The sequence below is a fragment of the Aythya ferina genome (assembly GCF_964211825.1).
Source record: "Aythya ferina genome assembly, chromosome: 12".
Classification (NCBI taxonomy): Eukaryota; Metazoa; Chordata; class Aves; order Anseriformes; family Anatidae; genus Aythya; species Aythya ferina.
This window is the reverse complement of record NC_140308.1, coordinates 11,192,702-11,209,158: the sequence shown is the minus strand read 5'-3', so window position 1 is coordinate 11,209,158 and position 16,457 is coordinate 11,192,702. Positions and strand designations below refer to the sequence as shown.

Genomic DNA, 16,457 nt, shown 5'->3' with positions numbered 1-16,457 from the left:
CTCCCTGCCGGCCGCTGCCGCCGGCCGCTCGCTCAGAGGCAGAGCTGTAGTTCCGACAAAATGCGTTAGCTGGGTCTGAAGGGGCAGCTGCTGTGTCCCCGGTGCTTGTAAATAAATAAATAAATAAATAAATAAGTAAATAAACAAACAAACGACTAAATTCTGGTGGCTCTTCTGGTGTGGAATTAATACGGATCAATTACCAATCCTAGTCTGGCTTGCTTCTTCTTCTTTGTTTGTATATTTTTTTTAATTCCTGTCTAGAAACCCTTGGGTTTTCTTTCCCCTCAGTACCCTGAGGTCCTAAACCCTTCAGGAGTTCAGCCCTAGTGGTTTGGAAATCGGTCCAAACCCTTACATTCCTTCAGTTCTTTTCCAGCAGTGTGCTCTTACCTGAACACCTCTCATTTAAGTACCTCAGAAGACTGAGTTATTTCAAAGCTTTCTCCTTCCCTGGCCCATTTCTGCAAACTTCAGGTCACCATGTCAGCAGAACGCTGCACAGAGCTGTGAGGAGCAGTGCTGGAGGCTGCTCCAATGGTCGGACCCTTGGGGAACACAATGTGCTGTCATGAAAGGCCTTGGAGCCCCAAAACCCGGGAGCTCCCTAGGAGCTGGGAGGCGCTATCACACCCAGGGGTGTCAGACACTGCAGCTGCCGCCCATGGGAGGCACAAATGCTCAATTTTTGATAGCTGCACACAAAAGGGAGTGAATCATCCCCTCAATCAACACATAATCCGCTTAAAGTCTCTATCACACTTAAAATAGGCAGCTACCATAACACAAGAAGTCCGATCTGCTCTGGGTCATGCTCTATTTCAGCTGTAGTGACCATTATTCTGCTATACCCCAGGAAAATATGTTTTTGCCTTTCCCACAGCTTTAATCTGTGTAGCCTTTGCTGAAAATGTTCATTACAGGTTGTTCCTTGACGAAAGTAGTTGTCAGGAGCTGTATGCAGCACCACCGTATGTGTCTACTGTGCCTAATCTACTATAGCAAAAATCAGAAATTGTTTCCTAGCAGGTTCAGGGACTTCAGTAAATACTAATGTGTGTCACGTACATGCTGTCTTCTATTTATAGCTATCAGGGGATGATGATTAACCAAAATGCTTGATTACCTAAAATTCCTTGGATTTGGAATGCCTGTTTGATTGCTCTTGACGTCTTTTACCCTCTCTGCCAATATTTGTGATCAATGTTTGGAGACATTTCAAAGAGGAAAAATAAAAATACTAAAATCCAAAGTTGGTCAATTTAAGTATTAGACTGCTGTTTTTTTTTATAGCTAATAGCTCTAAGTGAGGTCAAATAATTTTTGTTTGTTGTGAACTGACAAGTTCAAAATCTTTAGTAGTGCTACATTTAAAACAATATTTTAAGTTTGTTGAAATATTATTATATTGGAACATATATTCTCAAATAATGCTGCTTCTGGTGTCAGTAGCTAGGGAGCAACTTCCCAGAAGAAGCTATGCAATGCAGCATACGTAATTTCTAGCAACTTCTGAAGCAGAACTTAAAGCTAAAGTCTCATTCAGACCTCAGTGTCAACCATGGTGTAATCGTTTGACACTCTTGATATAGGTTAGCCTTAGAACAAAAGAGTGAGAAGATAGTGGAATAGTACAGGTTCATTGAAATGGAATTCTGGAAAACAGGTGCATAAAGGCTATTAACATAATCTGGTGATAATACAATATTTACTACAAGCAAGTAGGAAAGCCTTTGTGCATTTTTTCAGGCAGCTTGTAACAGGTTTCAGCACTGATTCAGTGTCTGATGTGAAGGAATAAAGAAGAAATCAATCATAACTGAGGTACACAGCTAGGCGAGGGTCCTTGCGCAGTTTCTCTTCAAGAGCAAGGTATTTCTGTGGTGCTGTCTGCTTTTCCCTAGAACAAGAAGGTAACAAACATCAGAGTAAAGCTGCATCAGGGCATACAGTAGAATATTTTACAGAATAGCTTCACTGCTGAGTAACTAGGAATGCTGACTCGTAGACCCCCCGATTCTACTAGACACTGTTCAAGCAGTCATTTCCAATACCTGTTGAGCCTTAACGCTAGAATGTGGATACGGAACATGGTTTCAGAGTAATCAGCGAGGAAGGCAGCCTCCTCCTCCCTGCTGAGCTGACTCTGATTTTCCTGAAACTGCTGGTTCTTCTTCTTCAGCTCTTCTACCTCCTGTTGAGGGAATGAGTCACAAGAAGTCAGGGTAATGGACAGCGAGGAGCACAAAAGTGCAACTCAAAGTTCAGGGAGCCAAGATGAAGGAAACCACAAATAAGAGCCGTTCTATTTTCATGGCAGGCAATAAGTCTGAAATGAGGTCTCACAGAATATGAAAACAAGGAAATCAAAACACGTGGACCGGTGAGAAGCTGCAAGACCAGAATGTATTGCCTCACTGTAGTCAAGAAACACTGGAGAACTAAAGCAGCCCTGCTTGAATCAAGGACTGAATTGACCCTGGAGCTATTCTGTTCTTTGATCTCACATGTTAATGACAAAAAATACACAGGCTTGTTTATGACTCTCTTAAAGGTAAAGGGGTTCTGTTTCCTGCCTGCTGTCACGATGAGATGTGTTACCCTCCTGCCAGTGCAGAAGAGACTCTGGTGACATGTTCATACTGGAGTAAGGCTGGGAATACCTTTTCAAAGCGAGCTTGGATGATGTTGGCCTTAGCAATGAGACGATTCTTAAAGTCAGTCAGGCAGTCATCTCTGAGGCGCAGAGCCTGCCCCTTGGTCATTTTCTCAGGATAGCCAATTTGAATAAGAAAAGGTGCCAGGTAGTCCAGATCCTGTTTCTCATGTACTGGGAATTCATCCTCCATTGCATTCTTCTGGAGGGGAAAGGACAGAAAGAGTCATGATCCCATTGACTGGTTTCCCAAACACCCTTTGATAAGGCAAAGTAAAAGCAAAGGCCAAAACTCATTACACCCTATGGAGGAAATAACGCTTCTTTTTCCTGTGGGTTGATCAATACTCTTGCATTTCCCAAGGTGTTTTTTATTCTGTAATTTATTTTCTGTCATCCTTTTTAGCATCTATCCTAATTTCTTTGATTGTAGAGATGTACCTTACATAGAACATGCTATCTACTGAGGTACAAGCAGGACAAAATGTATTTGTATTTGGACAAGGTATTTTGAGTGACACTAGGTTGTAGACTGGCAAACAACTGGTTCTTGGATCTTTACCTCTGTGTTTCACGTTAAATGTTTGGTACGTAAAACCAAGTATCACCTCTTATAACTTTTTTCTGTTCAGGAAAGCTCAGTCTAAAAATCGTTCACAAGAAACATCTTGGAGATCTTGAAATGTTATAAGTAATTATTCTTGAATCTTTCTGTATTTATCCACAACATTCCTAAGGTAATAATTTCTGAGAGAGATCCGGGAACAAAATAGGCTTTGCAACTAATACTGAAAACAACAACAACAAAAAAAACAACTGATTCATAGCTCAATAAAACCCTCACACAAAGAAGTGCACATATTCCTAACACAAATACAAAGCCCTAGATATAAAGATGCAGCTTGGATTCCATTATCATACTCCCCTGATAATCACATTGTCAACTAGTACTTGTTAATTATTTTATTAACTAAATAAAATAAAAGAAGTATCCTTCTCTGGTGAGGAGGGTGGGCTAGTCCAGAGAGTCAGAAGATCATACCATGACCATGTTATATTTTCACAGGAAAGCTAAAGCTGTGCTGGCTTGTAACTGCTAGGGATTTGGCTCAGTATGTTCTAATAATACTAAATGCTCATTAGAGATAATGTCAGACAGAAGAAGCTTACTCTTTTGTATGCATGTAATAAACACTGGGATTAATAAAGAATGCCTACCATGGCTTCATATTGTTGTCTCCTCTTTTCATTCCTCTCTGTATCATAAATTGAAACTGTCAATTTAATGTCTGCTTCTTCATTCTCACGGATTTTCAGAATATTTAGCACCTTCCAAAAAATCAGAAGACACCTTAGCTTTCCCACAAAGTGATCATACTTTGAAATGCTTCACCTGCTAACAGAGTATGTACTGCATACAACAACCGTAGCATAAGATTAAATATACTTTAGATCCATACGAATATGCTCATATTCTGCTGATAGGTCAGTCTGATAATGGTCTTATTTTTAGAGTGATGTAATTTGGAGTCCAATAATTAACATTACTCAGTAATAAAGCCATTCTGAAATCATAGTCTTGCCAATAGTTTTGAAATGGCACTGATAGCTTTAGCTTTTCTCTTTGTCTTAGGAAGATACAGAGCACAAGCAACAGGGATATTTTGACCATTAATAAATCAAGACTGCAAACTGTGGTGAGGTAGTTCATGAGGTCATGGCTTATACTCTTCAAATTTCTGAAAAATGGGCTTTTGCAATCTTGTTCTTTATTATTATTCTGTGCTAATACTGTTGTGCATTCATCTCCAGCTCTTTCCAGGTTTTCTCTTCCACACAAAAGCAATATAAAAAATAATCAAATCCAAGAACTTTGCCCCCACCTACTAGAATGATAGTATTTATCATGAAGTAGCTACAAAGACTTGTAAGAACACTTGTTACACTGGTCTCAGTGTGATTAGCAGTACAACTGGTGTATTTTATGAAATATTTTTCTGCAGTTTTTCCTACAAAAAATCACTTCAGTATTATGATAATGGCTTCCTGGAAATGCCTAGCAACTAGATTTACATTACACACAATATCCTTTCTTTTTTGGTCTCATTCCCAGACAAAAAGCAAATATTTCTAGATGCCCCAATTCAGATACTGTTATTTGCTCTCTGAAACCACTTCCCTCCCTGAGAACAAAGAGTGCACCTGACCAATTCTGACAATACCATGGAGACGTCCCTGTTACCTCTGCTTCAGATTGCCGAACTTGTTGCTTCAGCTGCTTCTCTTCCTCTGTTAGTTCTTGTAACAATTTGTACAGGTGTAGCAATTTGTTGTCTTTCACAGAGGACCCTGCCTGGAAGCAGATAAGCTAGTGAAAGACAGTAGTGTTCTCCGACTGTGAATCAGAGTTTTATGACTGTGAGTCATAAAACACAAATTGGCACAATTCTGCTACAGTCAATATAGAGACACTGATTTACACTATTGAAACATCTAACCCATGGTCAATAGTTGATTAGACTTCATCTAGATTTTGAGTCTATCAGTAATGTCAGCTAGACTGTATATCTTACATTTCTTTGCTGATGCTCCTGTTGGCTGGGACCAGTTTTACAGGGCTAGAGATGAAAGAATAGCACTCCAGCAATTGCATTCTGTGTATTCTCCCCATTAGAAATACAAAATTTAACAAAACCTTTCATGACATAAAAAAAATAATCTGTATCTGTATCTCTCTGATTTTCCTAAGCATAATTGTGCAGCAGCAGCACAGAATTTACAGGCAGACTTCTGCTCCTGATTACAGACTCACATCAATGATGTTAGTTGAGTAACCCACTCATGAATGAGAGAATTTGGCTTAATGACAGGACTCCCCTTTTTCTTTTATTTATGGCTATCTATCTTTTTTATTTCTCTCTCTCTCTCTCTTTTTTTTTTTATCTATCTTTTTATATTTATAGCTATCTATCTATCAGCAATGCATTAATTAAGCCTTACCATCTTGTCTGCATCTGCAAGGTAAACTGGGAGAGATTTAAACAATGTGACCAAAGAAGTCCATGGCAGAATTTGAGTTAAAATCTGCTTCAGCTTCTCTGCTCTCATCTCTCCTTCAAGAGAGGACAGCAGAGGAAATTTCATCTTCCCTGTCATGAATATGCAGGAATGAGCCCAACCAGCATCTTGCAAGATCTCAGTGGCCGTGTCTACACTGCCTGATGAGCTAATCTGAGAAGATGACCTCAGGTATGGCTGGAGACAGCCTTTCATGCTACACCAAATCTTGTGGGCCCAATCAGCATGGTGGTGCATCTCCCTGGGTGTTTGTGTTGTCAGTCTGGAGGTTGTCTGTGGGGGAGGCATGCAGATGGAGGAGAGGCAGAGCACGGAATATGCCATGGACATTTCACCTACCTTTTGTGTCCCAGTGATCTAGGAAAACTCAAAGATATAAATGGGTTTTCTCCATACCTGGTACGTGATGCACATTTCTGGGGTCATGATTTCACTTTGCTTCCTATAATTCTCTGTCGGTTTGAAGAACTCCTTCTTTGAGGCAGTAATGTATTTATCCTTGAGGTGGTATGTCAGCTGGATCATCTCCTCCGTGATCAGAAAGACACGTTCTGCTACATCTTCATCAGCAGGCTTTTCTAGGTTTCTGTGGAAACATTCCTTCATTTGCTGATGAGAATTGAAAAGAAATAGACGGTAGCAGGTTAGACAACACAGAGAAATGGCAAAATTTGTGGAGAGTTGGGTAAAAACCAAAAGAAAAATTGGGACTTTCTGCCTGGACTGTGACAGCAACTCCTAAGACCCTGGCCCATATTTGTGGCCCATTGTTCTTTCACATGCCTGAGAAAAAAAGCACAAAGCTCCTTAAAGCAATAAAAAGTCTCCTATTTGTGGAGCTGAGTGTGCTCTTCAAGCTCAAAGTTAGCTCAGGATGCATCCTTTTCTGATGGAACTACAGGAAACAAGGTTTTTTGGAGCAAAACAATACTTCCCAGATTCCCCAACAAAAGGAAGAAGAATAAAATAAAATAAAATAAAACAAAACAAAACAAAACAAAACAAAACAAAACAAAACAAAACAAAACAAAACAAAACAAAATAAAATAAAATAAAATAAAATAAAATAAAATAAAATAAAATAAAATAAAATAAAATAAAATAAAATAAATAATTTAGAAAAAAAGGCAATTTGGTTGCTGGCCCAAAGGTAGACCACTATTGCAGGGCTCTATTTTGAAAGGTGATGTGTCTGAGCCATACCACCAGGTGTCAGATTTCCTCCCACTTTTCCAAATCAGACCTAACAAGAAAAAGAGGCAGACTGCTGCTTGGAACAAATCAGCATAATGGGACACTGTCAGGAACCCAAAATATTATTAGTTTGTGGCCAGAACATGAAATCATTTGACTATCTGAGTCCTGTGACAATTTCATTCCAAAATCATAGTTAGGCTTTTCTTCTTCCTCTGACACACATTTTCCAAGTCATGGTTTCCTAGCTTCATTCTAGCTGCTCAATATGTTTGGTGACAAATGGTCACACTGTGACTGTCATTGCCAGGCAAGCAACTGCAAGACACAGCAGCTTAACAAGGCTAGGTTTCTTCTGGAGTTTTGCCTTGGCTATGCCAACTGAAAGTGAACCTACAGCCTTAAGCAGAATGTTTTGCATAGTATAAATATCGCAGTGACAGATATTTTTCTGTTCCTGCCTTGGCCGTACCACTATAGGCCGGGAGTTAATATCAGTTCTGGTACCAGCCACACTTATTTTCTTTCTTCTTTTGCCAAACTCTGTGTGCTGGAAGTATTTGAAGTCATCCCGTCCCACAAAGTACTCTTTTATCTCAGTGGCATTTTCAGCACGTTTCTGGAGGCCATCGACTCGTGACTCATTGTAAAATTCCATCACACGTTCAGTTTCTGGCTCCATTGACTTATAGATGTGGACTGTGGACATAAAAGAGATTACACACATTTTCAGAATTGGTGACTATAATACTAGTGAACACAGGTACATCCAGGGGAAGTTTAATTTTCTCGATCAGCCAAGAAATCAAATGCACTTAGTGTTGGAAGGAAATGTTATCTCTTCACTGCTGTGCACCAATATGCCATGGCCTGAAGATGGCAGGAAAGCTTTGCATGGTCACTTTCCTCCTTACACAGCAAGGCAGTGAGTGGAGCCTGGACTCTGTTGTTCCCAAACAAGGAACTGGTGCAACCTCTTCAGGAGAAATACTGCTTCAGCAACAGATCTGATGCAGGAGTTTCCTACAGCTGCAGAACACTGAGAGATTGAGCATAATCCCAAGGAGAAAGTTTCTACTTCTACCACTTCTACGGGTAAAAGTACATAGTATCACTCTATACCTGCGATATAGATGTCATCTTCCATTACGCTGGGGGGGATCACTGCCCCAAACTGGAAGCACAACCAACCCAATTCTCTAATCTCAACTAGACACCATATTACTAATCAATGCAATTCATCCCAGAACTATGCAGTCCCCCCTGCTTTGGGTTTTTGCTTTTGCTAGGAGGGATTCACACGATGTCCTATCAGCTGCAGTCGCCTTGGTTGCCCAGATGAGCTGGAATACCTTTAAGACCGAGGAGGTGTCCTGGGCTGAAGTACTCTGTGGTCAGCTGTGTTTTTTTGTTAAATTCTCTCATATCCAACATGTCTTCTCGGTTTTTGAACCACTCCTTCACCTCCACTACTTCAGTACCTGGTGGAAGACATGTCATTTCACAGCCTTACATTGGAGATGGTACAATTCATCTGATGAGCTCTCAGTGTCTGTGCATACCCTATACTTCTGATATGGCCACAGGAGACAGAGTCAGTGTACTCAGTAGAACTGGCCCTGTGCACTGGGACATTTCATAGATAAATCCTAACAAATGAATCCTAATCTACTTTGAAGTAGCTGAATTATAACACAAACGGGCTTATTCTTCTCTGTCAACAGGAACTAAAGTCATCAGCTCAGGGGGAGAAGATGTCACAGTGGATGGATGTATTTGGTGAGATAAATTCCATCCCAAATATTTCATAATAGTGTCAAGACTGAAGGGAAATAAGACTGCACCATCCAAGATGGCTGGGGCAGGAGTCTGTAAGTCCAGTCAGGAATTTTTATGGTTTCTTGGACCAGCCATTGAAGGATAATGCTTTCAAGTACAGAAATGTTCACACTCTCTAGCTGCCTCTTTCTATGGCTCCTAGAACTACCAATGGGAAAAGTGACGCAACCGGACAGTTTAAACCAACCTTCCATTTCTCTGAAGACTGCAAATCCAAGCAGCTGACCTGTGGCACTAATCAGCATCACTGTTTGGATGTTAAACTGATTCAAATTCTTGCAGAACCCCCTAGCCATGATGCAAAGGGCTAGATAGACAGTGAGTGGGAAGAAGTGTTTGATGATGTAATAGACAAGTATCCCAAAAACGTGAAAGGAGGAGGAGAAAGCACAAGAGAAACCCTGGCAGACAAGGTACTTCACCCCCTACCCATCAGCACACCCCAGACTGTGTTTGCTCAGTGTATCAAGAAAGTTAACTCATCCTCCTTACAGCGTAAGTCTGCATAGACAGTGAGGCGTTTCACCAGTCCATTTTTGTTGAGGTACGGTGCCCATTTCTCCAGTTTTGCTTTCTTGTACATAATCACCTTCTTCCCCTGGGAACAACGGGTCTCAAACTCTGCAGTAGGCAAGGGAGGCGTCAGAAAGATTGATTCCCATCAGCAGCAGTCCCATATGCACAACGGTAACAGAAAGACCATCCCAGACAAAATAATTCAGCTAGGAGGAAAGCACAGTGTGCGTGTGTCTGCGGGGATTTCCCACCCGGGATAAGACAGTGCACAGAGGCAGGCATTCAAAACAATAGCTAACGTATGCCTTGATCTGCGGCACTTCGCTGCTGTACCTTGAACACCCTGAAGGGGAAGCTCTTGAGTGAATCAACAAACCTCCCAGATGCTCTAAAAGGTTCGCTGAGAGGCAAGCAAAAGGCAAAGAATAGGTACCTCTGGGAGAAATCTGAATAGGGGCTACCCATGTAGGTGGCATGGCAAAACTCGTGTCTTTCTCCTCCTCCTCCTCGTCCTCCTGTTGAAACAGAAGCAGAGATTTACATTTTTGGCAGCTTCTCTGTGCTAGGAGGCATTTTGGTTATACAGAATGCACTGCAGCAATCAGAGCAACTTGTGTGAGGCCGCATTGGTCCTGGGCAGCACGGTAACAGAATTATGAGGGCTGCATCAGAGCTATTCAAGATTGAGAAGGAATCTAGAGTGCCAACCAAAGTATAGCTAGAGCAATAGTGATCTGACCTGGAGAGGGCAACAGGCAGGCAGACATATATATAGGCCATGAACACACACCAGCTCACTACAGCATCACCACTGCAAGAAAGCCATTGGTAGGTCACTCACTATGTCATCCATGTTCCTGTCAAATAGCTCATTTTCCTCCTCAGCATCCAGGAGCATCTGAAGAGGCTTGTCAGTCTCTGAAAGCATAATTTCCCAGCGGACAGTGTCACCCAAGTCAAAGATGAGATCCTAGGCCATATAGAAGAAACCCACATAAATACAGAGCAGTCTCACAGGCCTGACACTAAACTGCACGCTGCTTCTGCACATCTGCAGTGCTCTGGACCTGGCTGGGCATCAGAGTTAGAGGACTCTGGACAGACCCTGGATCTCAGTGAGGTGTGCTCATCAAACCCCTGGCTGGCTGGTGGAACCCCAAAGACTGACCCTGTTCCTGGAAGGCTGCAGGTCCCTTTCCCTGCCACAACTGAGGGGAAGCTGCTGGAAATGCTTCTGCCTCCTTCCTTGGGGCATGCGTGGCCCCACGGTCATTCATATGGGCCTAAAGAGACGGTGACTCAAGCCCTCACCTCCCAGGCTTTATATCAGCTGGAGAGTAACTGAAGTGTGGGAAGAGCCAAACCAAGATCTTTCATGCCCTGAGCTACGTTTGACAGATTCTGCTCTAAAAGATGTTGGTGAGAGAATGGTCATCCAGCCAACCTTAAAAGCTGATAGTGTAGCATTGTAGGGGATTAATAGTTATGATCTGCATTTGCTAGCTCGGGGTCTGGGATGCCATGGACTGTCTCCAGATATCAAACCTGGAGTCTATGTAATCAGAACAGGTGCACAGATGTGTGAGAGCTCATTACCTTGCAGCCGTTCCGGCAGTCCTGCATGTTCACCCAGTAATTCTTGTGGTTCCAGACACTCTCAATTCCAAGGAAGTGCTCATCCATGGTGCTGTGGCTGTTCCCCGTGAAGGGGTTGATGAAGAAGGGCTCAGGAACCTCTCTCTTCCCAGACAGAACCAAAACCCATGCATGCACCCGTAAGCCACACAAAGGGTCACGGGTGGGCTTTTCCACTTCCTGTAGCCCAAAAGACAGAGCAATAATTATTGCTATTTTATTGCCACTTTAATCCAACCCCCCAGCAGCCTTATTCTCTCCCCTGCCTACTTCTAAAGATCTCCAAGCCCTTAACACTCTTCAGAACAGTGACGCAGTACATACCCAGCATATATTTCCATGTCAGCACAACACTGTGTTCTCAAAGGCTACATGTTCATGGCCCAAATCAGAGTTGTATTGTTCTTCATGGAGGGTGGTGAGCTCCAGTTTTGGTCAGCTATTAACCATGTCTCGATTTTTGATATTGCAGGTTAAGAGTAGGGTGGACCTTGTAACTCACCATGACCTTCTCTTCTCCTCTTTCCTTGTTCTTATGGGTGGCTTCAGTTTCTGCTTTCTTCTTGGCCTCCTGCTGAAGCTCAAATTTGCTCTGAAGGTCTGGGGAGGACTTAACTCTATACTTGTTGGGCTTCTTCGTTATTTCCTTTGGGACCTGTCTCCACAAAAGCAAAGGATTGCTGTGAAAGGTTCATACAGACTGAAACATAGTGTGGACCAGCAGCTGTTCCGGCTAGCCCTACTCTAGAGCTCACCAGGAGTGAACATGCTGAGCATGCATGCTGCCTCCTGTATACTCCATGATCACTCAGGTGAGCAGTCTGGGTGGATCAAGTATGGATGTGGATGGTCCTGCCAAACTAGCAGATATCCCTGAAGGGCTAATAAGCACTCACAGATCTTCACTCCCACTTACAGCAAGAGAATGTGGGGTACAGTATAGTCCCAAGATCTTTTCGTCCTAAGCACAGTGTGAATGCTACATGGTCAAAACACAGGCAAGCTGTGGCCCTCTTACAGTGAGCAGTATGGTTGGAAAGCAAACAGGTGATGGGACCTGGGGGCTTTGCACTTTGCCATTAGACTCATTCTTATTGCTCCAGAGATACCAGCTTCACTAGTCTTCCAAGTGCTTTGTCCTTACCAGTGACATGGTCTTCTTACCAGAACCAGACAACCAGGCTCCTACCTGCCTGCTTGCTGCAGATCTCCTTACCTCCGGTGGCTTCCTGAGCAGTGGGCACACCTCCAGAGTCTCGTCCAGGCTGCATATGTCTTGAGTGGCATATCCATTCACACAGTAGGCATCGTACCCAGCCCCAATCAGCATGGAGCACAGCAGCACACTGAAGTCAAAGCAGTTTCCTCGCTGGTACTTCAGGATGGTGGTTGGTGAATAGAGCGAACTGGGCTTGAAAGAGAAGGATACATGTTCTTGGTGCTTGTCTTATGAAGCATGCCCCAGGCAGGGAGCAAGAGAGAGACAGAGCATTATTGGTACAGAGCCCATATCCCTGGGCTCTGTACCAATAAGGAATCTGTTTTATGAAACTCTTACATAAGCCACAGACTGCAAAATTCCCCTCCAATGTGATCTGGAGAAATTCTGACGCCAAATCTTGTGACAAATTTAGCCATGGGCAGGACAAGCTCACCAGACTGCAGAGAACCTAATACTAACCACAACATCAGGGTGGGGCTTACCTCCGTCTCTAGTTGGTCTGCCTGTAACATTTCAAAGCAAAAGACCCATAAACTAAATTATAGCTCAAAAGGAACTTACTCCCTTCTGGCCCTCACTGGTGACCAGGCAAAGGGAACAATACACACAAAGTGAATATAGAGATCCTGTTTTTACCATCCCAGATCTGAGGCTGCACCTTAGATTTGACCAGCCACTGTCCACTAAATTAAGATATATTCTCAATAATCTCAAAATACAAGTGTGTCTTGAGACCCTGGGACTCTTGGGACACACTTGGCCAGCATGGAGCTCACATAGATTGTATGGGGCACTCCACAGGACATCAGCAGTCCTAGCTAGCAGAGATTGTTGTTGATCTCTTTGCTTTAGCTGGATCGTACCACCCTTAGGACTTGCCCCAATGTTGGCATCATCTCCTCTTGCCACTCTAATATTTGAGATTTCTAATCTCCCTTCAGACACCTCAAAATATCCCAGATATTGGAACAGAAGTGTCTAAATCCCCTAAAACCTAGTCACTGAGGCCAAGCATCATCACCTAGGCTTTTTATGCTCCTTTGGTCCAAGGTCCCTTTGTTCCTGGCAGGGAGGCTTGGCAGCCATTGCAACCCACAGCAGATCAGCTGGTCATAGGGGATGACTGAGAGCAGGGTCAGGCCCAGTCTGGTAGAAATGGTGCTTAACTGCTTGACAACACTGTACGTGTATGGGAATACAGGTTCAAACAAAGAGCACAGCACCTGTGGGAACTGTGGGGTTGCCTAAGTAATTATGGGGAGCTGGAGGACTCAAAGACCTTTGTAAATCCAGACCCTGGGGTTTCCACATTGTGTCCTGTTGAGAGGCCCTCTCTCATCTCCATCATGGGTCTGTTTCCAATGGGACTGTAGCCTCTTTCTTACCGGCGTGAGAGGAGACTTGAGGGGTTCCATGGTGAGATAATCACAGACAAAGCTGGCACAGCCATCCCAGTGGTACAGCTCTGTATAAGGCAGCAGGGTTGGCCTCACTGTTGTGCTCACAAACTTCTGTAAGGCAGTAAGAGGTTTTTGGTCAGCCAGCAGATTCCTGGTGGAGTGTCCTCTTCATGGCCACTCTCAGACCATCCCTGGATGTTGTAGCTTACATTCAGGACTTCCCTGGAGCATGACAACAGTGTTGGTAACCCTCCTCACCCATTCTGAGATGAAAATTCATGGAGTTAAGAGGCCCTCTGCCAATAGACACTTCTGTTTGCCTGTGGCTAAAAGCTCAAACCCATCTTGGACACATTACAGATTCAAGCCTTCTCTTAGTTTTCAAGCAAGACAAATAGCTACCACGCCTTCCAGCTTCTACATGTTCTGGCTCTTTTTTTGCCTTGCATGTCATTTATATAATAAATTTTGGGGGAAGTTGATCCAAAGAATTAATTCCACATACTCAGGGGAACATCAGGTCCAGAATTAGACAACAGCTGTGCAGCTTGGGCCCAGCCCCACAACACCCCATACCTTCACACCACACTCATTGACCGGGTACAGAAAGAGTGGCTTTCGGTCAGGGCAGAGGTGAGTGTACTGCTGGAGGTAATGGTCAGCAATACGCAGCAGCTTCTTTTCCCTTGGGGAGTTTGTCTTGTACGAGGACGGTAACTGGGATATGTCGATGGAGCTCCAGTCAAAATCGCTTCCAAGACAGAAGGAGGCAGAGAGACACAGGTAATAAGCTAGGAGTAATTAGAGCAGGATGACCTGCTATCAAAACACAGGAGAGCTTCCCTGTTTCACACAGAAAATACGGGGATCATAGCCAAGAAGAGATAATTTTAAATGGGCATGAGTTTAACATAGCCAAGCTTCTCTGGAGTGATGGCAAGCTAACACAGACCCAGAGGATCAGGGGATCTTTATATAGTACAGAAGCAAATGGATGGAAAATGAAGTGAGTTACCTTGTCTTAATCACACAGGTGCCCACTCATGGACAAACACACCCAGCACACAAAACTCGCTCCCCTTGACCCATACAAGCAGACCACACGTCAGCCACGTGTGCAGTCTCCCCATGGACCCTAGAGGGACCATCTCTGCTCATCCCAGCGACTGACAGACAGGTGTGACTTACGAGACATCACTTGGGACACAGACTTGGTCCACAGACAGCTTTGTCTCTATGTCGTGAAGTTCATCGCTGATCTCTAAAGCCTTCATCAGCTCTTCTTCCCTTCGCTCCTCTTCCTCATTCTCCTCTAGGACCTCCATTCTGCCTCCTCCTGGCCACTACGGAAACACATGCATGAGGGTAAATTCAGGGGTGGGAGCAGAAACTTGCACTCCGGGCATGTTGATTTAGTCTGTGAGCCACCAGCTCATACCCAGTCATTCCCATTTCTGCAGAAGTCAGGTGTGAGTACTGAACTTCAGTTTGGGCTGGGCAGGTTGCACATATGGCTGCATGCTCCTGGGCCACCCATGTGTGGTGGAGCCAGCAGGACGAGGGCCTTGCTCTGTGGGTGCTACACAACAGTCCCAAACCATGCTGCGTGCCCTGCTTTCTGCACCCCTGCAGATGCCATGCGCCCCACGGGCGGTGCTGCATGGAGGGGGGCACCCAGCCCACACCAGCGCTGCGCTGAGCAGCTGCATCAGCAGCAGAGTGGCCTCCAAGGACGGAGTGCTACTTGTATCGCCTATTTACATTTCAGGGACTTTTGGGGGCTGTTTATTTCCCCTCCCTGCGGTCAGGCTGACCTGCTGGGCAGCAGGCAGCGCAATGGAGGCACAGACCTTGCAACGGGTGCAAGGGGGGGGGAAGGGGTATCCTGGGGCCCAGTGCTGCTCCCCAGCCACCCACCGCCCAGGGGGGTCCCGTCCCCACAGCCCCTTCAGCCCCACGCCCCTGCCCTCCACCGCCTCACCGCTGCTGCCGCCGCTGTGCCATGAGCGCTCCATGGCAACGCTCACGCACCCAGGCAGCTTCAGCGGGGCCTGCAGCCTCCTCCAGGGCCTAGCCCAGAGCCTACCCCACCTCGCGCAGGGCTGCCCACCTGGGCTTCACAGCTCCCTCAGGTGCTCCAGGCTTCACCTGCAAACCTCCCCACACAGCCCCGCTGGAGCTGATGTCAAGGCAGCTCCCCCCTCCTGCCCAGGAAGCAGCCTGGAAGCTGTGGAACTCGACTACGGGGCTGCCCTTACGCTCATACACTCATGGGTGCAGCTGTTTGAAAACACAACAAACATTCCTCACCCATGCTTTTGTTGCTCTTGAAGCCCGAGGGCTGTGCTGACTTTGCTTCTCGTTGCAAACATCAGTCCTGCTTTGCTGCTTTGTAAAATACCTGATGCAAAGCAGACGAGATTCACTTCCCAAAGTGGCAGAGCGTGGTAGGATCTAGTCCCTATCCTCGTGTCTATCACAGCATCACCATATCTGAGATTTCAGAAGTCACTGAAAATCAGCAAAAGCAAATGTGTTTATGTGGGTGTGAAACCATGTGTATTCAGTACACACAGTTACTTGGTCTTTGCGTGTACCACTGTGGTATCTGTTGTTACTGCTGAGTCAAAAGCAGGTATGACAAAAGCAGTTGGATGCATAAAACCCCAGACTGCTGGGGATGTTACTGATGCAGGGTTGTTGCAGACGCTGTTCCCGCTTGGGGTCCCATCAAGGCTGTGAATTGGGTCATCATCATTCACCAGCCCTGAGCTAATCGGAAGGGCCATGCTGGAGGACGCACTTTTGGAGAGCCCTTTCTTCCCGGCCCGCTGCTGACCGGTGGTAATCTGGCTCTTGTGCAATCACAGAGGCAGCATGTTTGTGGGGGGGAGAGGATGAGCTGCTAGGAGGTGAT

General features: G+C 44.8%; 1 protein-coding gene across 4 annotated transcripts; it reads right to left on the bottom strand.

The window, feature by feature from the left end:
* Positions 1–1,621: 1,621 nt before the first annotated feature.
* DRC7 (dynein regulatory complex subunit 7) lies at positions 1,622–15,969 on the bottom strand. Of its 4 annotated transcripts, none has more exons than XM_084533242.1 (18): positions 15,851–15,969; positions 14,729–14,883; positions 14,117–14,291; positions 13,526–13,651; positions 12,135–12,329; positions 11,421–11,573; positions 10,880–11,098; positions 10,125–10,253; positions 9,717–9,798; positions 9,260–9,388; positions 8,281–8,409; positions 7,401–7,627; positions 6,131–6,343; positions 4,899–5,009; positions 3,875–3,985; positions 2,664–2,858; positions 2,055–2,194; positions 1,622–1,900 (listed from the first exon to the last, which is right to left on the bottom strand). In XM_084533242.1, the coding sequence occupies exons 2-18, from the start codon at positions 14,863–14,865 to the stop codon at positions 1,810–1,812; spliced, it is 2,562 nt and encodes an 853-aa protein (XP_084389368.1). In that variant the 5' UTR covers positions 14,866–14,883; positions 15,851–15,969; the 3' UTR covers positions 1,622–1,809. The 4 variants fall into 4 exon arrangements, 3 of the variants coding, with proteins under 3 accessions (XP_084389368.1, XP_084389369.1, XP_084389370.1); XM_084533243.1 differs by having other exon boundaries at positions 2,664–2,855; XM_084533244.1 differs by lacking the exon at positions 15,851–15,969 and having other exon boundaries at positions 14,117–14,331; positions 14,729–14,795.
* Positions 15,970–16,457: the final 488 nt, after the last annotated feature.